At 40.8% G+C, this 25,519-nt stretch overlaps 1 protein-coding gene across 1 annotated transcript; it reads right to left on the bottom strand.

Moving 5' to 3' along the window:
- Nucleotides 1-5,906: 5,906 nt before the first annotated feature.
- On the bottom strand, nucleotides 5,907-7,040 carry LOC149203300 (uncharacterized). Its single transcript, XM_089401823.1, has one exon. It carries the CDS (start codon nucleotides 7,038-7,040, stop codon nucleotides 5,907-5,909), a length of 1,134 nt encoding a protein of 377 aa, XP_089257949.1.
- Between the last annotated feature and the right edge of the window lie 18,479 nt (nucleotides 7,041-25,519).

Raw genomic sequence — 25,519 nt, 5'->3', positions numbered from 1 at the left:
TGAAAGATTAGTAGAAAATTGGTCTTATTCTTTAGTTTGATAAATAGATGTAAGAGATGCATTGCCGACAGATATTAGGGGTTGTTAATTTATTAATTTATTATTGAATTTATTTTCTATAATTAATATTAAATTATTGCTAATCCTCTTTGTTTTCTCTCTGTTTATCCACACTCAACTACTCTTATCATCCATGGAACCAAATGCACTCGAATATAATGGAACCCCTTTTCCTTATAGTGGCCCAGTTATGACACAACTCAATAGCCTACTAGTGGTTAAGTTTGACTCCTTCAACTCTTAATTAGAGTTACATTATTGACTCTTCTAGCATCTTCTTCATCATGCTCACATGGATATCCCCTTTCCCATGAATAATGGGGGCTGGCATGGCATCCTCTCAAATCATGGTGGTAAAAACATGAAGGTTAAATTACGGGAGGCGTGACTTTTTCATACAAATTTTTTTGAGGTATATCTTGCATTGTTCGAAAGGTTTTCTGAATGTAGAATAACATTATGGAGTGCCACACTTTAGTGGAAAAATAATTCCCCCAAAAAACATTGTTTAGTGCCTCAGAGTGCTTCCAATTTTCCAAACTAGGAAACATCAGTGAAAATGGTCCTACGAGTTGAGTCCTCCAATATTTCCACTTGAAATCATCATGAAAAATGATGTAACAATCCAATCAAGATCAAAAGTTGCTAATATATTACTCACCATTGTGTTGGCATGTTGATGATTAAACATGGTTTGTAGGTCAAGGATGCATAGATTACACATCAATTAACCCTTCAAGATATTTCTATTAATTGGCATGGGGACAATGCATTTTTATATTTTTTGCACATATGGATGGAGTGCCTAGTACCAGTGATCATTTTTGCATGATTGCAACATGAATTAGAGTTAGATATCATTTTTTGGGATTCAACTGCGTTAAGTAAGTCATTCAAAGTATGACCATTTCCATGAGAGGTAGTCCTAGTTTCAATCCCACTTCTTCACCCCTGTGAGCATCACCCGATGCAATGAGTGCTAAGTGAACTATTCAAAAATCATGAGAAATTAGTCACTTTACGACTACCTCTCATGGAAATGGTCATACTTTGAATGACTTACTTAACACAGTTGAATCCCAAAAAATGATATCTAATATAATGCACTGCGTAAATCCCCCATACTTAAAAAAATGAATTAGAGTTGTTAAATGACCATCTTATTGGATTCCTTTGTCCTTATTAATCCTTATCTAGGAGATCATCTTATTATTCTCCTTACTCATGATGTTATTTTCACCACTTTCCTTTGGTTTTTTCATAGTATGTTCATGTCCTCATCTTAGTTGTTTGTGTCTTCACAGTGGGGAGTTTTCATTGACTATCTCTTTTCCATGCTCACATTTCACCACTTTCCATCATGTTTCCTAAGTATCATTCATCATTACATCACATTTCACTGTGTCCCTTGAGTCAACAAGCATTATGCTTGTATTTCACTATATCCCAATCCTTAGAGGGCACATGATCTATTTAAACCTAATTCATGTAACTTTCCCTTCATAACTATTCATTCACTAGATAGGTTTTGATATTTTATCTTCTCCATGAGTGAACATGCTTAAGTAGTTTGGGATATTATATTACTAATTAATTAATATCAAACCCTAGGACGAACACTATATTATTGTCCCATTATAGTCATGGTTATAAAACTTAATCAAGGTCTCATTCCTCAAGTCAAGAAAAAGAAAAGGAAAGGAAAAACACTAAGGAATGCATTGTGTTGCAACACTTGAAGGTAGTGCTCCATTTTGATTCACAAGTTAAGGAAACTCAAAATATAAAAGTGGCATTTTTTTAAAATAGTTTCCCATCTTATCGATTCATTGAGATATTTCAGCCTCTTTCTTGTTGACATGTGCCATTTCACTTAACTAGACTTTGGGCTATCTTCTAGCACATGTTTCTATGGAGTTGGTTGAGCTTGCACATGATTTCAAGGTTAGTCATGCATATGCCCTTGTTATCACTATTTCATGCCCCTTCATCTTACCTTATCCATTAATGTATTCTTCCTGGTGGTGTGATCCTCTAAGGGGTTTGCTTGCATATTTCATTGCTCTTGTGCACACTTGATTTCCACCACGTTGAAGGTTAAGTGGCTAAGAACTATTTTTTCCTCCTTTTGAAAATTCTCACACATTTTCCTAGGGCACAATATTCATTGTGATGAATACTTTATAGTTAAATCATTTGGTAAATGTGGACATAATGCACATTTTCCTACATATTTATATTTTGAGATTATGTTTTATCCCGCAATACCATTGCGTCCATTATTTTATGGTTGATGAGATGAAATTTCCATCTTGGAGAGCTAAAATTCTATGTTTAAGAGGTTTCTCAACACAAATTTCAATGAATTAGTTGATGGGGTAATTGCATTGAGACTAGGAGGTCATTGCACTTTTTTTTTCCCGTAGAAAAAGTCGTAACTTCTATTAGATAAAAGAAATTACATTTTGTAGATGCCAAGGCATATGCATGATGAGGCTGATCGCCTCCACCAGATAGTAGCAAAAAATGTTGTCTACAACCCTGTACAGATGATGTTGACAGTTTTCCTCCACGCAGGGAGTTCAGTTTTGTGTCATTTACCAAAATTTATACTGAAGTAACAAAAAGTGCTCCACGCAGGGAGACATGCTGTTTGAAAACACAAAAAGTAAAACATCTGCAGTTCATCCAAATAAAGAGATATGTCTGATGGTTCTGTAATGAGATCAAAATATTTCCGCTAGTTAACAGCAGCTGCTGTCTTCTAGCTTTGTCTGTGTACCAAAAAAGCATCATAAAAATACAATCTGTATATAGTTCTGTAACATAGAAAAGAAAAAAAAACATCCTCGTGACTATGTCCTCCGGAGAGAGCGCGGGTCGACAAAAGGTCTGTGGTAGTGTTGATGGAAAAGTCCATCCAACTCTTCCTGTATCAGCCAGTCTTCTTCTTGCCTTTGCGCTGCCTGTTTTGATAAGAGGTCCGCCCTTGAGTTGCGCTCCCTGTAAATATGTTGACAAGAAAAATGTTCAAATAAGTCTATGAGCCTGTGAGTCTCATCCAGAATGTGACTCAACGAAAAAGCAGAGCATTGCGAAGTTCTATTTATCCAGTTGCAGACAAGTTTTGAATCTCCAAATAGTTGTAGCTTTGTGCAACCTTTCTCAAGAGCAAAATGTATAAGATGTTTGGCAGTGGTCAATTCAGCATAATTATTTGTGCCCCTTCCCAGGTGCATCTGTATATGGAAGCAGTGGCCCTCCCTGAGGTAGAGGAGGGCTCCTCCTCCGCAGCCTTCAGCTTGGGCCGAGCCGTCAAAGTAGGCCCATGGGGAGGATTTGTCAATGTGCTCAGGGATGATGGTTCTATGGGGGGGCTGAGAGAGGTCTTCCGGGAGTAATTCATAATCGGCAAGGACCTGGGATCTGATGGTAGGCCAGATGGGGTCTCTATGGTCAAAAATAGCTCGGTTCCTAGCCGTCCAGATGGCCCAGCACATGAGGAGAGGTAGGTTCCTTTCTCTACCTTTGTGTTTCTCTAGCCAAGACAACCAGGCTTCTGATGTGTTCTGACCTTGCCAATTGTTGAAAGATGGAGAGGATGAGGTTATGAGGGACCATTGAGCAGAGACAATAGGGCAGGTTAGGAATAGATGATCTGTGTCTTCCTCATTGCACCTGCAAAGATGACACCAGAAGGGTCCATGGAAAGATCGTCTCATTAAGTTAGCGCCAGTGGGAATTTTATTGAACAGTATGGTCCACATTAGCATACGCGTTCTGGGGGCCGCTTTGAGTTTCCATAGCACTTTCCACCAGGGCTGGACGTTTACAGGCTGTACAGATTGTATGAGCTTTACGTATCCTTCCTTGGGGGTATAGGTTCCATTTTTTGCGAGTGCCCATACAATCTCATCTTCTCCTTCAGTTATCCTTATGTGGGCTTGAGTGAGGGCTTCAATGTACATCTCCCAGTCATGCCTCCACTGACCCGGAATGTGTAGATCATCGGCTGACTTCCAGGCTTGCTGGAAAGGGGTGGTGCTTGCTTGGTCTGCAATGTGGCCTATGTGGGAGACACCCATATCCTGGAGATAGGCAATTAATGGTGCAGGGAGGCGATGGGCGTTCCCACACCCGATCCAGGGATCCGATCCTAAGCGTACAGCTTGTCCCTGGTGGATCCTCCATGTTAGACCTTCCCGGATGAGTGGGAGTGAATTGAGGACAGCTTTCCATATATTGGAATGCCTTCCGCTCCCTCTGTGTTCCCTGCGAATCCAGCTGAATATGTTTTCCGGAGCGATGTATTTTTCATATACCACTTTTGTCCAGAGGCTGTGTGTGGTGATGAGCTGCCATCCCAATTTTGCTGCCAAAGCTTTTGCAAAGAACTCTAATCTTTTAATTCCCCAACCTCCCCATTTCTTTGGTCTAGCAATAGTATCCCATTTAACCCATGCAAAGAGGTTTCCCTGTTTTTTCCCTTTCCATAAGAATCTGCAGCAGATCTTTTGTAGTCTGTCGAGGATCCCTCTTGGAATCCAGGCCAATGACATCCAGTAAACAGGGGTTGCTTCCAGAACAGCTTTGATGAGGGTGAGTCTTCTAGCCCTGGAAAGGTATCTGTTATACCAGATATTTAATCTCTTTTCCACCTTTGCAATAATCCAAGTCCAGTCAACAATCTTGTATCCTCCATGTTTTATTCTGAATCCTAGATATTTCAGCCCTTCCTCCATCAGGTGTGGTGGGAAGGGGAACTGGTGTCGGATATAAAAAACCTCATGTTGTGTACAACCTATCTCTGTGAGGGAGGATTTGTGAATATTTATGATCATACCTGTAGCTTTCTGAAAAAGGTCGAAAACATACTGCATGGACGAGGAGTCGGCCAAGCTGCCATTTAAGAAAATGAGCACATCATCTACAAACAGTAGGTGAGTGAGAGAGCAATTTTCCGTTATCTTTATACCAGAGATCCTGCCTCTCCTGTGTTCTGTCCCTATCAATCGACTTAGACCTTCCATGATGAGCAGGAAAAGTAGGGGAGATAAAGGGCATCCCTGCCTGAGACCTCTTTCTGCAGTAAAGAAGGGTGTGGGGGAGCCATTTAGGAGGATGCTATACGACACTTCAGTAATACAACTCATTATCCTTTTGATGTACAAGTAGGGAAACCCCAGGTGTGTAAGAAGCATTCGAATGTAGAGCAGGCTTGCCCTGTCGAAGGCTTTGGAGAGATCCACCTTTAATATCATTCCCTTCAGTCTCCTGCTGTGCATTGAGTGGAGGAGTTCTTGTGCGGTGCCAATAGCTTCATGGATCTGGCGATGCTGAAGGAATGCAAACTGTTCAGGGGAAATATGAGCCGAGAGGATGGGCTTTAGCCTATTTGCGAGGATTTTGGCCATGATCTTATAAAGGCAGTTACAAAGTGAGATAGGTCTGAAGTCATTGTAAGCGGCTGGCTTGTCAGACTTGGGAATGAGGGCTATGAAAGTGGCTTTGATGGCTGAGGGGATCTTTCCTGTGCGGCTGTAATGGTTGATAACCCTGAGGAGGTCCTGACCCAGAAGATCAAAGAAAGCGAGGTAGAATTCGATGGTCCAACCGTCGGGTCCCAGGCTCTTCTCTTTTTGGAAACCTTGCATGGTGGCTTCTAGCTCCCCTAATGTGACCTCCTTGATGAGATCTTCAGCATCCTCGTCATCCACAAACCTGGGAAAGAGCTCGGCAACTCGCATAATCTCTAACAGGTTGGCTTCCCTCGGGGCCTCATAGATGTTCCTGAAGTGTGAGGTGGCCATTGAGGCTAGTTCTCTGGAGTTGTTCACTAGGTGTCCCTAGTCATTTTGCAGCTCCCAGATAGTATTGATCGTTTTCTGACCATTTGCAAAGCGGTGGAAGAATTTTGTGTTTTCATCTCCTTCCCTAATCCAGATTTCTCTGCTTCTTAATCTCCAGCTTGCCTCTCTGTCTCTGAGGATTTGGGATCTCTGATTGATCAGGGATCCATACATGGCTTTCTGTTCCTGAGAGTTGAAAGTACCATCCGACAGCGAATCAAGGTCTGCAATTGCTTGTTCTGCTTGGGAGATAATTAAGTCTTCTTGTTCCCTCTTTTTGTGAGCCCAGTCTTTGGATAGTCCCTTTAGTTCAGAGAGGTTTTTTATAAAGCAAATTGTTGGATCCTCCTCCTCAGGGATAGGGTGTGTTTTCCAGAAGTCGGATATTAGCTTGATGTAGGAGGGGTCCCGGAGCCATGTGGAGTTGAACTTGAAGGGAGCTTTTTGCTTCAGGTGTTTTTCCCCAATTTCAAGAAAGATAGGCCTGTGATCCGACAAGCCTCCGCTGCCAACCCATTGTCTGGATCTTGGGTGGCTGTTGTGAAAGGCCTCCTTGATGATAAAATGATCCAGTCTTCTGGCCAAGCTTTGGTCGCCTGTCCGATTGTTCCTCCAGGTGTGTTGAATCTTGGCCGAGGGAATGTCGATCCATTGGTGGATCTCGAGCAGCTGCTCAAAGAAATCAGAGAGTGGGTCAATCTGAGCCATATGACCCCAGGATTCTGAGAAGCCCATGGAGAAATTTAAGTCTCCCCCAAGAATTAAATTCCCATTTTGGAGAAGGTGGGAGCTGAGGAGCTTTCGCCAAAAAAGTTCCCGACTTTGACATGGTCCGTAAACATTAAGGATTCTTAGCTCTTCCTCCAGCTCCTTGGAGTATATGTCCGCTCCCAGAAAGCCCTCACCACCCCAAATGTTCTTCAGATTTATCGAACGGTTCTTGAAACCAATTGCAATGCCCCCAGAGCGGCCCGAGACATCGATAGCATGGAAAGACCAGTCATGCAGCCAAGAGCTTAGGATGGAAGTGGCTGATTCCGCATTACAAAGGGTTTCTTGCAGGAAGATAATATCAACCGACTCGGAAAGGAGGAGTCGCTTCAGGGCCAGCTTTTTCTCGGGACTGGCCATCCCTCTACAGTTGAAGGACAAGAGCTTCATGGAGGGGAGGGGGGAAGGGTGTCCTTTGCTCTAAGAACCCTTTCAATGGTGTGTTGTTTACCCTGGATCACTTCGTCCCCAGCTTGTTCTTTAGCCTTGTGAATATTGGAGGGTCGACCTCTACCCTGCTTGGGCGAGAGGATGGAGGGGGCAGAATCCAAACCTATGGCGTCCGACTCTTTCTGTTTAGCAGTAGAGCGGGTGGAGTACCTCGGAGTGGAATTTACCGAGGGAGAGGGCGAGGGGAGGGGACGGGATTGGACGGAGGAAAGGGGGCAGGAGGAGAGGAAAGTCGTAGGCTGAGGGAGAGGGCAGGTCACATAGAGGTGGAGAGATTTTGAGGGGGGAAGGGGCGGGCGGGAGCCCATCACCAGGTCAAGTGCCGAAGGGGATGAGGGGCCAGGGATCCAGACAGGAGGGGGCATATGGGAGGATAGTGATAAACAAGAAGAAGCAAGATGCGATGCAGAATTAACAGGGGGAAGAGACATACCCGATGAAAAAACGACGCCCTTTGCAGCCCTTGAGCGCGTCAGAGGAGGAGAAGGTGGCCTGATCGGGATTTTGCCCTGCTTTTTTCCCATAGGTGCAAGCGGCGCCTCCACTGTGTCTGAGGTCTTGATGTGCTCCGCCCTTGGTGCTGCCACGGCCTGAGGAGCTTGGGGTCCTGCTGAAGTGGGATGTTCCTGCAATATGGATTCCTGTTGGGCCTTTTTGAGAAGGGGGCAATCCTTGTAGAGGTGACCCACTTGATGACATCTCCTACATCGATAAGGAATCCCTTCATAGTCGAGCTTCTGCTTCCTCGAGAATGTTTTCCACTGTATAGTGATATGTTCCTGCAGGCCTCCTCTCGTGTCAAGGTGGACTAGAATCCTGGCATATGCCATCATCCCCATCGCAATGTAGGATTTGTCCGATTCCATGAAGGTGCCTAGTGAGTTTCCAATTCTCCGGAAAATGTCCTCAGACTAGTACTGAAGAGGCAAGCCCGAGAGTCTAACCCATACAGGCCCGACCCCAATTTGTTCTGTTTCCGGGTCGAAGAGGGGCGTCCATCTTTTAAGAAGTACTGGAGCTTTTTCAAAGTGCCAGAAGGATGACAGTACCCAGCTCGTGTGGTCAGCCCTCGCGAACCTCAACGCGAACCAGCCTCGCACGAACGTTTGGACCGAGGGGATTTCTGCCAGGTATTGTCCCCATATTTCTGTTGCCCAGGTCTTCAGTTTTTCCGCTGAGTAGTTCCTGCCCCGGATGCGTCCCACAAGTACTCTGTCCGCTAGGTCCATCGCGTCTCCCCACTGAATGTCTTCTTCAAGCCTCAGAATGATGTCCTCTGGTCTGGATTTAAAGCAGCGCTGTTTCTTCTTCGGGCGGGAGGACATACGGCTAGGGTTAGCTGATGCCCTAGGTTCAGCAGGAGCGTCGACCGGAGGAGGGGGGAGAGGGATCGAGAGGGGGGGGGATAGCCTCCGGGAGGGGGGGGATGGGGTTGTAGCTGCCCGATGTGGCAGGGGGCGTGGAGAGGGGGAGGGGAGCTGTAGGGGGGGGGGGGGCTTCAAGGGGAGCGTCAGATTGCAGAGGGAGGGGATGAGAAGCCTGCAGATTTGAGGGGCCAGCTTCAATGGGGGAGGAGTGGAGGCACTCCGCTAGAAACCCTAGGGATGCCGGCGAGGGAACAAAGAAAGGAGCCCAGGTGGAGGGATCGGCAGTCTGGAGAGCGGCAGGAAGGGTCGGATCCGACGACTGAGCGAGATCTTCAAAACTAGCGGACAGGCTTTCACTGTACATACCTCCAGAAGCCGAGAACGTGGAGCGCCAGATGGAACCGTCTGCCAGCGGAGAGTCCGAGTAGTCCACCTCGTCAAGATCCATCGCCAGCTGCTTGGAACAGAATGTGTCCTCGGAACCAGGTAACCGTCGGGGACCGTCGCCGACAGTCAGGAAGCCGTTGTGCCGTTCAGGAGCGAGAATAGAGGGGCGGCAGATAACCGTCCGGGTGGAAAACGACGGGGGGAAAGCGACAGGCGACTGCAGCAAGGAGTTAGGCGCGGCGACAAAGACCTCACATCGAGCAGCAGAGAGGGGTAAGGCAGTTCAGGGAAAAGAAACCAGAGCGGGATGAGAAGAGCGCCTGCGGAGATATGAGGGGGGTAAAATAGGGAGGAATGATAAAAAGTAAAAAAACCCCCGGCTCAAAGCTCGAAAGGGGGGGTATGGAGGCAGGTCTGGCTGCAGGACCGATGCCGGCCTGCAGCCCCGTTACACCAAAGTGGAACCCCGTTCAGGCCATGTTACGGCCTTGTCGTACCAGATCCGTCCGCCCATCGATCGATTCCCACCTACCCATTCAGGAGGTCATTGCACTTGATCACATGGTCTTTCATTTATTTTAGGCATCTATCCCACCTTGTTTAGGTTTCTTACTTAAATATTTGTACATGTGGCATAGATCCACTTATTTAATTAGTTGTTTGACTTGTCCTATCAAGGTAATTGGAGAATAAAGTTAGTTTATGCTTTCGTAGAATATATATAGGGTTTTAACACAAATATTATCATTTTATTGAAGAGATAGTTTAGCCAAAGCTCTATAGAATGGAGTCTCCTCTCATTGAAATTTTTGTTGAAGTATTAAGAAATCAACTCTTGGCGCTAGTATTGTGTATTATTTTGGAGTTATTGAATGTTTTGGTTATTCACCCCAATGGATGAGGAAGTATTCCACATGAATAATGTTGTCTTTTATTGCTAATATCTTCGTTTGAAAATGGTTATGAGGTATTAAAATTGGTAATCCTTCCATTTCACTTATGTTGGTCATTTTCAATGAATTGCATTAATATATGTCTCTCTATGTATGATTATATGCACTTGTAGCTCAGATTCGACAAGTACAAAAACCCATATTAAACATTGGATTTATATCCACCAGTAAATCCATATTCACATATTTATGTAGGATAACAAGGAGAAAATAAATAGTGCTTGTACTTTGCAATCTTATTTTTGTCGATCCCCTCATTAGTATAGCCTCCCCCAAAACTTCATTTATACTCCATAAACCAAATATAAATGTAGGCATTGGCACGGTAGAAATATGGTGATAGAATTGCAACTACTCAAGAAATTTAATCTAAATCAAGAGACACAATTCTACTTCACTACACTGCGCAAATTAATTCATAATTTAGAACAACATTCACAAACATGCATCCATCACATAGACAAGTACATAGATGTATCTAGGGGAAACCAATTGGTAAAAACCCCTTAAGCCGACTTGAATTAATTAGATGAATAGAGAATCTATTACAATTGCTAGTTCCAGCTCTGAGCTCAACCTACAAAAGAATAATTGTTCTCTCTATTGATTGAGGACCTCTGGAAAACACTTAGCCACTTTATGCCTCCATCAATATCCTATTTCCTTGTGTAATTATTGAGGAAATTAGCCCCTAAACTTTAGGAATTTCCTCCAAACTGATTAAACAATTCCCAATGATTGACCATTGACTGCATGCAACACTTGTACACTCAGAACTAGTATACAACTCTTATTACACTACCTTGTCATCTCCCCTTCAACCATAGAACTCAAATTATCTACATGCACTAATTATTTTTGGATTATTGATCAATTAACTAAAAAACCTTTGAGTTAGGTGCTATCCCATTGCACAACTGACCTTCAATTGACTCTAACAACAGTTATAGGTCAATTAACTTAATACAATTGAAAACCATTGAACTGGATTACTAAAATTTAGCAATAACACATGCATAACTCATCTCCAAGCCCTCTAACTCAAATTTATTGAGTTAATTAAGTGACAAGAGCCATGTCACCTCACTTAACTTCCTCCAAGTTGTCTATTGATGTGGAAATTTTGAATTTTCTCAATTTGACCAAGGCTCAGTCAAATTGAGCCTTTCTTGATACACTTCTTAACACTCCCTCTTAGCAAGAAAGGGATTATCCACCACACCTATCCAACACCTATGGAATGTACTGTATCACTAGCTCTCACTATTGTTGCTTCTACTACAAGAATTGCAACTGAGAAGCATTAAAAAAAACACTGAATCAACTGTGTCTATAATTGTCTACTGGGAAAACTGTGTTGTTGCTGACCTTGCTACTAAGCCTCCTTCTCTGCTATCAATAATGATCTGCACTCCTCAATATCTGACTGAAAATGATCATCTTAATACTGAATATTGTGGGCTCCTATAGAAATGTAATGATCCATGAGAAGAACACCTCAATGGACCCTGCCCAAATTTCTGCAACTCTAGGACTAAGGATCTACATTGGCCCACTCCACTCCTGGAGGTATAGTTGCAGGAATGGGAAAATATACCTCCAGCTTGTGGAGTTTTCTCACTTTGACTCCAATCTGCTTCACTTTCTTGGTAGCTACATGTTTCAAGAAGGCTTTTCCCTTACTGAAAATAACATCATAGCCTCTATCCTCCAATACTGCTACAGAGATCAAGTTCTTCTTCAGCCCAAGTACAAACATAACATCTTTGAGGTGAAGAAGAGAGTCAAACCCCCTCTTAAAGGCTATAGTACCAATTCTTTTAGCATTGTACCTCTTGTTATCCCCTAATTCGATATGCATATAGAGATCCTTCTCCTCTAGGGTACTAAAAATTTCCTTGTTTCTGGTTATATGGTAAGAGGCACCAAAATATAGGTACCAATCACTCCATATAATTATGCTAGCCAAGAAAGCAAGAAGGGTGCAATCTAGATCAAATTGAGAGCCAAGGCATCTCCTCCTACTCCCACTACAGGCACCTTGCTAGATTTCCTTTGCATACACTTTGTTGCATAGTGTCTGAATTCATGGCAGTGGAAGCATTTTATCTTACTCATGTCTTTCTTCTTACCATTATTTTGGCTGGAGTCAGTATCACCTTGGGAATTATTTCCCTTGGCCTTCATTCCTTTTTCAACTAGAGAAAAGTTCTCTTCCTCTTCTTTGGATGTTACTCCATCTCCGGTATTTCTCCTAAATTATTCTTGGACCAAATCATACCACAACCTTTCCCAATTCGGTAATTTTTCCCTTCCATTCACATAGTCTTGGTAACTCTGTTAGGACTTTGGAAGGCTTAAAAGAGATAGGCTCACTAGGATATCTTATGAAACATTCAACCAACCCCTCCAAGCTCATCCTAAACTTGTGTAAATCTGGTGAAATACTACTTAATAATATCATTTTTCTACATCTTAATGTTTCGAAGTTTTTATTTTAGGGCCAATTTTCTATGGTCACTACTATTTTTGAATAACTCAGTCAACACCTTCCACATTGTGAAATGAGTTTCTTTCCCATGGATATTTGAGACAATGTGGTCTTTCACTCCCTGCAGGATTATTCTCCTCGCCTTGGCTACATATTTCTTCCATTAGGCTAGGTTTTAGGCATCATCTGATCCTGGTTTTGGAATGTCTATATTGACATATTCCAACAATCCATTGTCATCAAGCACTGCCTCCATGCAATCCTTCCAAGCAATGAAATTCAATCTACCTTCCAAGGCATACTCTAATCTCATTCCAATGAAGGTCATTTTCCCAACTTTGAGGAAATACCGCTACACTGAAGCTACAAATTCAAACCTCCTAAGGAACAAATTCAAAATTCTTGTTCTAATGTGAATCTTGCTCTAATGCCATATAGGAATATGGTGATAGAATTGCAACTTCTCAATAAATTTAATCTAAATCAAGAGACACAATTCTTGCTACACTTCTCAACAGGTACCAACTTTTAACCACCATAAATTTTTGCAATAAACTCTTTTATTTTTGTTAAAATAGATCTAAAAAATATTATTATTGATAGTACTCTAGATATATCCAAAATAGTCTAGAAAAGCGATATTTTTGTTACATCTTAATCTAGAATGAAACTTTTGATAAATAAATATGCATTTTTGTTTTAACAAACTTTTAGAACATATTTGTATAAGCCTGTAAATCGTGTTTTATTTCAGTGAAGCAAATTTGGAAAATACAACTTATACTTTATACTTAAATCTTATCCTAAGTTTGTAAAATTCACAAATTAATACATGTAGCATCTAACTTGTGATTCTATCTCACAAAATTTAATATTTTAATAACCAATGGATCGAATTTATAACATGTCATTAAACTTTTAATTATTCATTATATGCTTCAGGACTTAGTGAAGTTAGGGGAGTCTCTCTTGTCGTGGTACTATACCATCCTAAATTGAGGGAAGAGGTTACTCATGTGACAATGGTGACTCTTTTGAATTAAACCTAGGGTGATTGTTTGAGTGGTAACATTTTGGCACCAATATCAAGGATAATGTCCATTCCCCCAAATCACAAAGTTAATAGTTTTAGTCTGTATTTTATGAGTGTAAACTTAAATTTTCATTTAAAACATGCATATACCAACTCCACGAGAAGGACGCTCAAATCATAAATATTCCATAGGGAAATATTCTTATATACTCTGTCCAAGATTTGCTTACTTGGAAAAAGTTGCAAAAGGAGAATCAATAAGGATTGTCAAGCTTAATTGAATAAAAAAACCTTGATTGAGATCCTTGAATATATCAATGGATTAATTTTTTCAAGTTTAGGGCATCCAACAAATCCAAAAAAAAATGGTTAATCCTCCTCCTCCTTGGATAAATAATGTTTATAAGGATCTTTATATGTCAAGGATCCAAGGATCCCCACATGATATGTGAAAGAATTATATTAAATGGATTCAAAAGTTTGTTGGAAATAATATATTCATTTTTTTGTGGAAAATTACGGAAGGTCCACCCAAAGGTACTGTTGGTCAGGTAAATCCCCTCTGCGGACAGAGGCGATCCCACTAGCCTATAATAGAACTAGCCACAATCAAACCACGCTGCTACGCAAGTTCCTAGTTATGCATCAAAGGTGAATCAAGAAGACCAACCTAGAGTCCAACGCTATGATTGAAGCAGAGTTGATATCCCCGCTCCCTTGCTCCAGCAGATCATAAACGAACACCTGCACATGCAAAGGAAGAGACAGATACCAACATAACAGCTACCAAGGCACAACTATATTTCAGTCAGAAAGGAAATAAATCAACACATCACCATAATAGACAATGAGATTGGAACTATAATAGAAGTCGCTCATCAATTAATAATAAATAGGAAGAGTTACAACCGTTGTTCTGACGCTGACCCTTTCCTGGCTGGGCGAGTAACTATATGTGTCTTGCAATGCATCTCCTCTCCGGCAGCATAACCTCTCTAGCACTCACTAGCATTCCTCCAAGAACTCAAGAAATCAACATCTAAAACTCCATGACTAATCATCATCACTCTAATCACTCAATCACTCAATCTAGCACTAGCTTGTCCAATGCATAATGACAAGCTTATATAGATGAAGAAGGGAGGAGGATACGATGAACCGGGACACCTTTTGTGGATTAGCATTATCCTCAAAAGCCACTAAAGATGGATATAGGATAAAGCTTGACAAAAGACTGATTTTTTATCTTCAGAAAAGCTCCATGTAATGAAGGAAACAACAGTCGGACGTGCGTTAAGGCAAAAAGCACGACCAAATTTGGTTGGCGCGACTGCTGCTCTAAGACAGAGCGCCAATGGTCGCGCCCTCTTTTGAGGATCTCCATCATTGGCGCTGGTAGGATACTGTGGACTTGCGCCAATGGAAAAAGAGTACTTTTCAGGGATGATCTGTAGGAGGTGTCTTCTGGGAACATGAAGTACATACTCAGGGGAACATAATGCAAGTGTTTTTAGACTTTGTCACTTCTTATACCTCCCGGAATGAGTCGTCCAAGGTACGACAAGAGGAGTAACAGGGATAGTGAAAAATTACTGTGTAACAAGTACCATGCTCCTTATCCAAAATAATCTAAGCCTAACCCTGAGGGCATTGAGGAGAATTGAACCCATGACCTCCCAATCACAAGGTGCTTTAGCAATGAGACCTCGACCAATTGATCTAGCCCTTGGGGCTAGGAAATAATATAGTTAGGACTACGAATTATCTAGAAAAAAATTAGGATGCAACCAGTGAGGCTAATGTTCCCCAAGACAATGAGGATGTGTTCATTAAATTATTATATTTATCTTTGGAATAATATGCTAAATTGTGGTTTAGAATTATAAAAAATAAAAACATGAGTTGGCAAGATTCCCATGATCTCTTCATGAAATGGTAGGTTGTTAGAAAAGATGGTAGGATGTTATAAACTCAACTAAATGAAATAAAGAGAATGAAATTGTAAAGAAATTTGATGAAAATTTCAAGAAGGTTTATAATGTTCTTGAAAAGATCAGGCTTATAGAGGATGCAATCCTCTTACATTATATCAATGCTTGTGAAGGGAATTTCAATTAAAAGTTGAGAGATAAGCTTCCAATCAGTTTGGAATTGGCACAAGATTGAGGAATATATGTTCTTTTCCAAAGTAGATCCATTTTTTCATTTATGGAATCCAACTCAAATTCAAAAACGAAGCTAGGATCTATGCACACTGTTAAGCCATCTAATGATCCTAGGACTATAACGACCTCGTGTTAAAAATCTATGTAATAAAGTTAATAAAGACAAAACAATAACCAAGGTCATGGGACACATATTTGAAGATGAATGTTAGGAAAAAACATAGTGATGGGGATCACTTGTGATTAATTAATGGCTATGGAAATTGGCAAAGGCAATGGCAAAGGCTTTGGAAAAGCATAAGACATTAATTGGCATTTTATTTATGAAAATAATGGAAAATAGGAGAAAATGAAGGTGAAGGGTCACAAGTTGCACCTGAGGAGGAAATTGAAGGAACATAATGGAAATTGAAGAAAACAGAGGCCTCATTGATAAAAAAGGCTTTTGAGGATCAATTCATAGCTTTTGTTAGTACAACCTTTTGTCATTTTTAGCTTGGTGCTCTCTATTATATTCACTCTCTCATACTCTTGGACACTTAGAGTGTTCTTGGAGCACTCTTGTAGGAGTGTGGCATACTTGGGATTTGGAGCAAGGAGGCAAAGAAAAATTAGGAAAGTGCAAGAGGACCGAGAGATCAACAACTACAACAAGTTTTGCTTGCAGGTACAAAATTGCATGTATGATTTTCTTGCTAGTTTTGGCATGCATGTCACATGCATGTGGTTTCTTGATTATGATCTGTCATTGGCATGGAGGATTGCCTGGATTGACAATGATTTTGACTAGCCTAGCCATTTCCTAGATAACCATGGTGTTGTGGGTTGTTGAGAAATGGCAACAAGAAATTCTAGTATAATTGCTTCCTATATCCAGCACCAGAGTGTCAAGTGATGATTGCAAATGGAGGAACAATAAATTGTTCTGGAAAGTGCCATAATATCAAGCTATCCATGGGAGAATATGTATTGACTAGCCCAATGCTTTCCATTCCAATGGGAGGTGCTGATGTTGTACTAGGAGTCCAATGGCTACAATCCTTGGGTACAATAGCTTTTAATTTTCAAGAAATTTTCATGAAATTTTCTATGGAAGGAAAGGAATTTGAATTAAGGGGTATTGCAGGGAAACCAGGAAAGATAATCAGCTCTAATGGCATGACAAAGCTTCTAAAAAAGGAGCAAAGAGGTGTAATTGCACAATTATGTTTGCTAGATTTTTCCACATTGGAATCATCTATTTCTCCAGATCTCCAAAAAGTCCTGGACAATCATTCCAAGGTATTTGAGACTCCCAAAGGTCTCCCACCTATGCGTGATCATGATCATGCTATTCATCTGATTCTAGGAAGTGTTCCTCCAAACATCAGGCCGTACAGATATCCATATGTCCAAAAAAGTGAAATTGAACGTATGGTTGCAGAAATGCTAGAAGCCGGTATAATTCAACCAAGTCAAAGTTCTTTCTCAGCTCCAGTAGTATTGGTGCACAAGAAGGATGGATCATGGCGCATGTGTCCAGATTATAGGGAGCTCAACAAGCTCACTATTAAAGATAAGTTCCCCATTCCTGTCATTGATGAATTACTGGATGAATTGCATGTATCAATTTACTTCACCAAGTTGGATCTTCGTTCGGGATATCATCAAATCAGAATGAAGATTGAAGACATTTCGAAAACGGCATTTAGAACTCATGAGGGTCATTATGAATTTTTGGTCATGCCTTTTGGCCTTACCGATGCACCTTCAACATTTCAAGGTTTGATGAATTCAATTTTCAAACCATTCCTTAGAAAATTTGTGTTGGTATTTTTTGATGATATACTAATCTACAGCAAGTCTTGGAAGGATCATGTTGAACATGTTGACAAGGTGCTACAACTATTGGAGGAGAAACAATTATATGCAAAAAGATCCAAATGTTTCTTTGGAGTCCAGGAGGTGGAATATTTGGGTCATATTGTATCTCATGAAGGAGTTAAGGTAGACCCTAGCAAAATTAAAGCCATTAAGGAATGGAAAATCCCCACATCCATCAAGCATCTGCGAGGATTTCTTGGGTTGACAGGGTATTATCGCAAGTTCGTTAAGAATTATGGGAGAATAGCAGCACCCCTAACAACATTATTGAAGAAAGATTCATTTTCATGGACTCCAGAAGCAACAAAGGCCTTTAAACATCTTAAAGAGGCAATGTGCCAAGCACCGGTCTTAGCTACACCGGACTTCACAAAAACCTTTATTGTGGAATGTGATGCTTCAGGAAATGGAATTGGTGCTGTTCTGATGCAAGATGAAAGACCCATTGCTTTTGAAAGTCGTCCAATCAAGGGAAAGTTTTTAAGCAAAGCTATTTATGAGAAGGAAATGTTGGCAATACTCCATGCACTTAAGAAATGGCGACCCTACCTAATGGGAAGACACTTCAAGGTAAAAACGGATCATGATAGCCTTAAATACTTTTTAGAACAAAGATTATCCTTTGAAGAGCAACAAAAGTGGGTCACAAAGATGTTGGGTTATGACTTTGAAATCATCTACAAAAAAGGGAAGCAAAATGTGGTGGCAGATGCACTCTCAAGAAAGGATGAGGATATGGAAGCATTGTTGTGTGCCATTTCTATTATCCAACCAGATTGGATAAACGAAGCAAAGGAGGAATGGAAGAATGACGAAGAAGTGTGGGCACTTATTCGAAAGCTACAACAAGATTCCAATACTTCTGATACATTTAGCTGGAAAAATGATTCGCTATGGTACAAAGATCGCTTATACCTCTGTAAGAATTCTCAGCTAAAACAAAAGATTCTTATGGAATTGCACACTTCTCCCTTAGGAGGGCACTCAGGATTTTAAAAAACTTACCACAGGGTTAAGAAGGAATTTTTTTGGGATGGCCTTAAATCAGATATTCAAAAGTTTGTGGCGGAATGTTTGGTTTGCCAACAAAATAAAGGTGAAACAATTAAGACACTGGGTCTATTACAACCTTTATCCATTCCAAGCCAACGTTGGGAGGAGGTTTCAATGGATTTTATCACAGGTTTACCCAAGTCTGAGGGAAAGAGTGTCATCATGGTGGTAGTTGACAGACTTACCAAGTATGCACACTTTTGTGCATTATCACATCCATTTAAAGCCAGTACAATTTCTACTGCATTTATGGAAACAGTTCAAAAGCTACATGGAAATCCAAAGATTGTTGTAAGTGACAGAGATCCCATTTTCACTGGAAATTTTTGGACAGAATTATTTTCTTGTCTTGGTACTCAGTTATCTCATAGCTCATATTATCATCCTCAATCTGATGGGCAAACTGAGATAGTAAACAAATGTTTGGAAGGATATCTTCGTTGATTTGTATCTAATAAACAGACACAATGGGTCAAATGGTTTCCTCTGGCTGAATGGTGGTATAACACTTCCTTCCATACAGCAACAAAAATTACCCCATTTATGGCACTTGATGGGTACCAACCACCATCAATCACATCATATTTAAGAGAAAATTCTAAGGTTCAGGCAGTGGAACATCACATCGAACATCAACAACAAGTCCTCCAACTCTTGAAGGATAACCTCATGTTGGCACAAAACAGAATGAAACAACAGGCATATCAACATCGCAGTGAAAGAAGTTTTGATGTAGGTGATTGGGTATTCCTACGGCTACAACCATATAAGCAAATGTCCCTAAAGCAAGCTAAGAAGGATAATAAATTATCACCAAATTATTATGGTCCGTACAAGGTGTTGGAAAAGATTGGTACTATGGCATACAAATTGGAGCTTCCTGCAGCTTCTCGATTGCACCCAGTTTTCCATGTTCCATGTTTAAAGAAGGTTATAGGCGACAAGCTCCCAGTTCAAACAATATTGCCAGAACTTGACGAGGAAGGAAAAATTATATTGGAACTGGAAGCAGTCACAGAAACAAGAACTCGACAGCTACGAAATCGATCAATTTTAGAGTATCTTATCAAGTGGAAGAACTTATCCGCTGAAGATTCCACATGGGAGGATGAGAATTTTATGCAGAAGTATCCAGAACTGCTCAAGCGTTGAGGAAAACACTTTTTTTGAAGGAGAGGGGCATGTTGGGTCCCTATAATACTAGTGATTACCCCATTACTATTGTAGTTATACCCCTTATTTATATTTTTGTGCCCCTATTACCCCCATATTGTTATTTTTGTGCCCCTTAGAATCCCTCTATTGTTATTTTTGTGGCTTTATATTATTATTGTTAGGTTGGCTGGATTATATTGTGACTCCTTAGACTCCTATATATAGAAAGGAGGTTTTGTCATTTGTATCATCCAAGAATTGTTCGTTTATGTAATGTAAAGGAGGTTTCCCCCTCGAAGAGGCTGAATTCTAAGGCGTTGATCTATCTTTTCTATCTTTTCTTGAGCTGGTTTCATAACAACTTTACTCTCATTGCATGCATAGGTGTCATTAATGATGGGAAGTGTATGGTACCTTGACAGTGGAACTTCATTCCACATGTCTGGTGACAAGGATTTGTTCAATGGCCTGGAGGAGAAAGATCTCTAGATGCATATCAAGATGGGTGGGGACAAGAGGTATAATTCTACTGGATTGGGAACAGTTACTTTTCAGAGGGAACATGGTGCTCCTCTCACCTTGAGGGATGTTATGTATGTGCCTGGGTTGAAGAAGAACTCAGTATCAATCTCCAGGCTTGAGGATAGAGGCTATGATGTGATATTATAGAAAGAAAAGGTGTTCCTTTGACACATAACCACGAGTCAAGTAAAGAATATAGGGATTCAAGTTAAGAATCTCTATAAGCTAGAGGTAGAGGATTGTGCCGCTTTGAGAATGAAAGATGAGAAGGTGTAGAGCCGAGACATTGGCGAGTTGTGGCACAGGAAATTGGGCCACTTGCATCATGGGGCTTTGAAAACCATGCATTAGATCTCTACTGGTCTTCCCAAAGGTACAATAGAGAATGTTGATTCATGCAAGGGGTGTACTTTGGGAAAATACACCAAGGCTTCCTTTCACGATAAAGACAATTGATCATAGGTGATTCTAGATTGAGTCCACTCAAATGTGTGTGGACCATTCTCGATAACATCCATGGCTAAACACAGGTATTATGTTATATTTGTTAACGAATTTTCTCGTAAATGTTGGATATTTTTCATGCAGAAGAAGGATCAAACTTTCACAAAGTTTTGTGAATTTAAAGCGTTAGTTGAGAAAGAGTCTAGCAAGAAGGTTAAAGCTCTAAGGAGTGATAACAATAATGAGTATGTCTCAAATGAGTTGAAGAACTTTTATGCAGTAGAAGGGATTAAATGGGAGTTGACGACAACCCATAACCCACAACAGAATGGGGTGGTTGAGAGGAAGAAAAGAAGCATTGTAGGGGCAGAACAAACAATGTTGTATGATCAGGGCCTACCACTACACTTGTGGGCTAAGGCATGCAACACAATTGTTTATTTTCATAACTGTAGCCCACAATTGATACTCATGATGAAGATACCAAAGGAGGCTTATTCCGGTAATAGACTAAATGTTGGTCACTTTAGAAGTTTTGGGTCATCGATATATTTCCATGTGACCAAAGATGAATAGAAGAAGCTTGAGCCGACAATAGAGTTAGGGATATTTGTGGGGTACATTGATACACCTCACAACTATCGGGTGTACTTGATGACCAGCAGGGTGACAATGGTTAACAGGGATGTCAGATTCAATGAGGAGAAGGCCATGCAAGTTTTCCTTGAGAGGGAGCTCGATCTACATATAACTGAGGAGATTTTAGCTCCTAAGGTTGAGGAGCCTCAAATTGACATGGAGTAGCCACATGTAGAGGATCCGGGATTGGGTACATCCACTAAGGCAGAGTTTTCTAGAGATGCGAGAAAGCACACTAGAGAGGCTGATAAGCTATTGCATGGTGCATGGGAGAATGTGGGAGCACCCACATCTCAGCGCAGGCAGAGGATGCCACCTAAGAGGTACACTAGATACATGGATCTTATGAGTGGATGTGTTGAGATAGAGCCATCTTCCTTCGAGGAAGCAGTGTAGCAGATGGTTTGGATTGATGCCATGGCGGAGGAGTATGATTCCATAGTTTGTAAAAATGTTTGAGATGTGGTCTCGAGACCATAGGACAAGTCAGTGGTGAGCTCATGATAACTTTACAAGGTAAAGAAAGCTATAGATGATAGTGTGGAGAAGCATAAGGCCAGGTTTGTGGTCCGTGGCTTTTCACAGGTAGAGGGGATTGACTGTGATGATACCTTTGCTCATGTTGCAAGGTACTCATCAATCAAATCTATATTGGCACTATCAATGCAGTTGGGTTGGAAGATACATCAGATGGATGTAAAGAAAAGCTTCCTTAATGTCACAATTGAGGAAGAAGTGTACATAAAGCAACCTGAAGGTTTTGAGATATTTGACCGTGAGTCACTTGTGTGCCAGCTCAAGAGTCTGTTGTATGGGCTGAAGCAATCACATCATGCTTGGTACGCTAGGATCAATAACTACTTCACCGGGTTGGGCTTCACCAAGAGTGAAACAGATGCGAACTTGTACCACATAGTGGTGGAAGGTAATTTTTTATCATTGTGTTATATGTCGACGATTTGATTTTGACAGCTGATGATCAACTGATCAAGTCTTGCAAGGAGGACCTTGCAAGAGAGTTTGAGATGAAGGACATAGGGCTCATACATTACTTTCTGGGCATGGAAGTATGGCAGGGTGATGGGGAATTGTTTGTGTCTCAAGGAAAGTATGCCAATAAGATACTCAGGAGGTTCCGCATGGAGGGAAGTAAACCCATGGATACTCCTCTAGTAAGTAACTTGAGGAAGGAGGATGCTTCTTCAAGGGAAGTAGTGTAAGCTACTATTTACAGGCAGCTTGTGGGTTCACTCATGTATTTGGTGAACACATGATCGGATATGTGATATGCATTTAACCAGCTTAGTCAAGTGATGGTTAGGCCTACCAAGCAATATTGGGAAGTGGCAAAGCATTTGTTGAGATACCTCAAGGGCACTAGTCAGTATCGATTATGGTACAAATGGATAGAGGGAGTGAAGCTTTAAGGCTTCACCGATGAAAATTGGGCAGGGATTCCATCCGATAGGAAGAGCACATCAGGAGGGATATTCAGTATTGGGTTAGCGACAACTTCTTGGTACAACAGGAAACAATGATCAGTTGCACTCAGTTCGGTAGAGACAAAGTACATGGTTGCAAGTTAGGCAGCATGTGAGGCCATCTTGATGAGGAAGATTTTGGTTGGTTTGTTTGGTTAGCAGATGGATCCAACTATGATTTATCGCTATAATCAGAGTTGTATCAAACTCTTCGAAAATCCAGTTTTTCATGATCAGTCCAAGCATATTAATATCTGATATCATCATCTCAGAGATTGTGTATTGAGGCAGATTATGTTGTTGGAGTACATTCCCATGAAGGAGCAAGATGTTGACATTTTGACAAAGGAATTATCAAGATGTAAATTTGAGTTTCACAGAGACAAGATCGGGGTATCTGATAATCCCTTTCTTGTTAAGAGGGAGTGTTGAGAAATGGCAACAAGAAATTCCAGTTTAATTTGTCCTTGAATTAAACTGTGAATTAAAAATCGAATTCTATTCTCATGGCAACTTGTAAATAGTTAATTAAGTTTAATTGACTTAATTAGCTTGGGAATTTGGAGTTGGAAGTATTTCTGTAGTCATGTATATGTTCTCCCTAAATTTTAGGGGTCCAGGATGAGCTTATTTGAGTTGTAATTAGATAAATCAGTTTGACTGAATTATAGGTAGTTAAACTAGTTCTAACTGTTTGTGGAATTAGTAGAGGTCTATTAGTGATTTGGTGGATTGGTGCATCCTTAGTTCTACTCCAACTAAATGAAGATTCCCTCATGAGAAACTCATGCATGTTAGTTCAGAGAAAGACCCAGTTGAGACTAAAGTGCAGGGACAATGTACTATCAGTTGTAGAATGATCCAAGTTGTACAGATCATGCATGCAATTAGAAAAGGACCTAGTTTTGGATTGCGCAGTTATGGAAGAAGGAATTCCCAATTAAATATGGGCTATTCTTCATAGGAATAGCGTAAGGAAATAGGGGCTCAACAAACAACATAATTTGGCTAAGTGTTGGTCAGTGCGGGCTTGTGAGGCAGAGAGTTGATCATACGTGTGTAGAATTATTCTTGTGAGAACAAGCTTTGTATTATCACTTAGATTATTGATTAATGCAATAGATAGTTAGGGTTTTGAGCAATGGTTTTCCTCAAAGAAAAAATTATGTTGTGACTTTGATTATCTTCCTCTTGTCGATTATTGTTTTCATAGATTCTTGGTTTCCACTATTTAAGAGTAGAGTAGATTCTTATCTTGTGTTTTAGTACATTACAAGAGCTGTGAATCTACAGGAAAATCTACATGGGTTTTATCTTTAGTTTCTAGTTGGTGCTCATGTTCCTTTGGTTGTGGGTTGAGTTACTAGTTCCTGGAGCCTTGGTTGGAAAAATGCTTTGGAGCCCTTGGTGGGTTGAGTTACTAGTACTGGAACCCTGGTTGGAAAAACACTATGGAGCTCGACAACAGTTGTGAGTTGAGTTACTAGTCCTCGAAGCCTTGGTTGGAACAAACGCTCTGGAGCCCTTAAAAACTTAGGTAAAGACCAATTTGGTGATGGTTAGTGATTTCCGACCGTGAGGTGGAATCACTAGTTGAGGGTTGAGGTGGTTTAGCCTATGGAATCTCTAGTTTGGAATTCTTGGTTTAGTCCATGAGATCCCACATTCATGCTTGGAATATGGCATAGGGGTGATTGGCTGAAAGAGAGATTTGGTTCAGCCAAATCTATGGTCGAGTGGTACGTGGAAGTCCCTCACTTGGTTGGATTCACATATGTTAATAAGATCTCTTTTCCTCTTATGTTTTGTGTGTAAATGTACTTGTTATTATATGTTTTTGATGACTATTCTGTTGTTGTTATTTATCTGGTTATATGATGTTTATAAGTATGGTTTTATGATAGTCTTGAGTTACGACTCTCATCATGTTTTGGTTAGTAGATGAAATTTTAATGAATGAATGACCTAATAGATGATAATGCAACTAATGTGAGAGGGAATCAAACATTCTTGATGATTCTCAGATAAGTATGAGGTCCCTATGTTCAGATTTGTTTTTATGACATGTACATTACATGTTCATGATGTGTTTGATGAAATGCCTGTCATGGTTAGGATGATTCAGGTTAGACCCTTGTTCAAGTTTTGCATTAGAGGAATTGTATTCTTGTTATTTACCATTTATGAGAATTTCATCAAGTTCTGGGTAGAGGATTGAGTCATAGCCCTGAAAAAGTGGCTCAAAATTTGAGGTCGATGGCACAAAACTGCTTGAAAAAGACTGTAGTCACATGGAGGCCTTGTTGTGGGAGAAATTGGAGGGTTTCAGTTACATGGAGGGCATGTCGTGGGAGTGACTAGGGGTCCAGTTTAGTCAAAAGGTAAGTAAATTCAGGGGTTGGGAACCTAGAGTGGTTAGTTAGCCTCTGGGGTTCCTGTAGCTCCTGAGGAAGGTCAATTTGTTTTGGTTTGTCGATTCCACTTCCTTAACTATACTTGGGGAGTGGAATGATATCATAGTAACTATTCATCACATACTCACCCCGGTAGACTAGTTATCTTGGGTAAATGTGGGAGGAAGGTGGTTACATAGTGGTATTAGAGCGGGTTTCGTTCTCTTTGGGTGGTATCTACTTTCTGTTCTCTTTGGGTGATATCTGATACCAAAAAGTGGTATGAGAGCATGGTTCAACCATTGGATTGAATGGGTGGAATGTATTTTTCATGCATACATGTCAGTTTAATATGTGTTTATTATGATTGTGGTCTATGTGTTTGTTATGTATGCATGGTGGTAGTCATTGCTATGACTGTGTTTCCATGTAAGAGTTGATGA

The sequence above is a fragment of the Pinus tabuliformis genome, chromosome 2_1 (assembly GCF_031772625.1).
Source record: "Pinus tabuliformis cultivar Carrire ecotype Pingquan chromosome 2_1, CPIR1, whole genome shotgun sequence".
Taxonomy (NCBI): Eukaryota; Viridiplantae; Streptophyta; class Pinopsida; order Pinales; family Pinaceae; genus Pinus; species Pinus tabuliformis.
The sequence above is the reverse complement of the archived record's forward strand: the minus strand, read 5'-3'. Positions and strand labels throughout refer to the sequence as shown.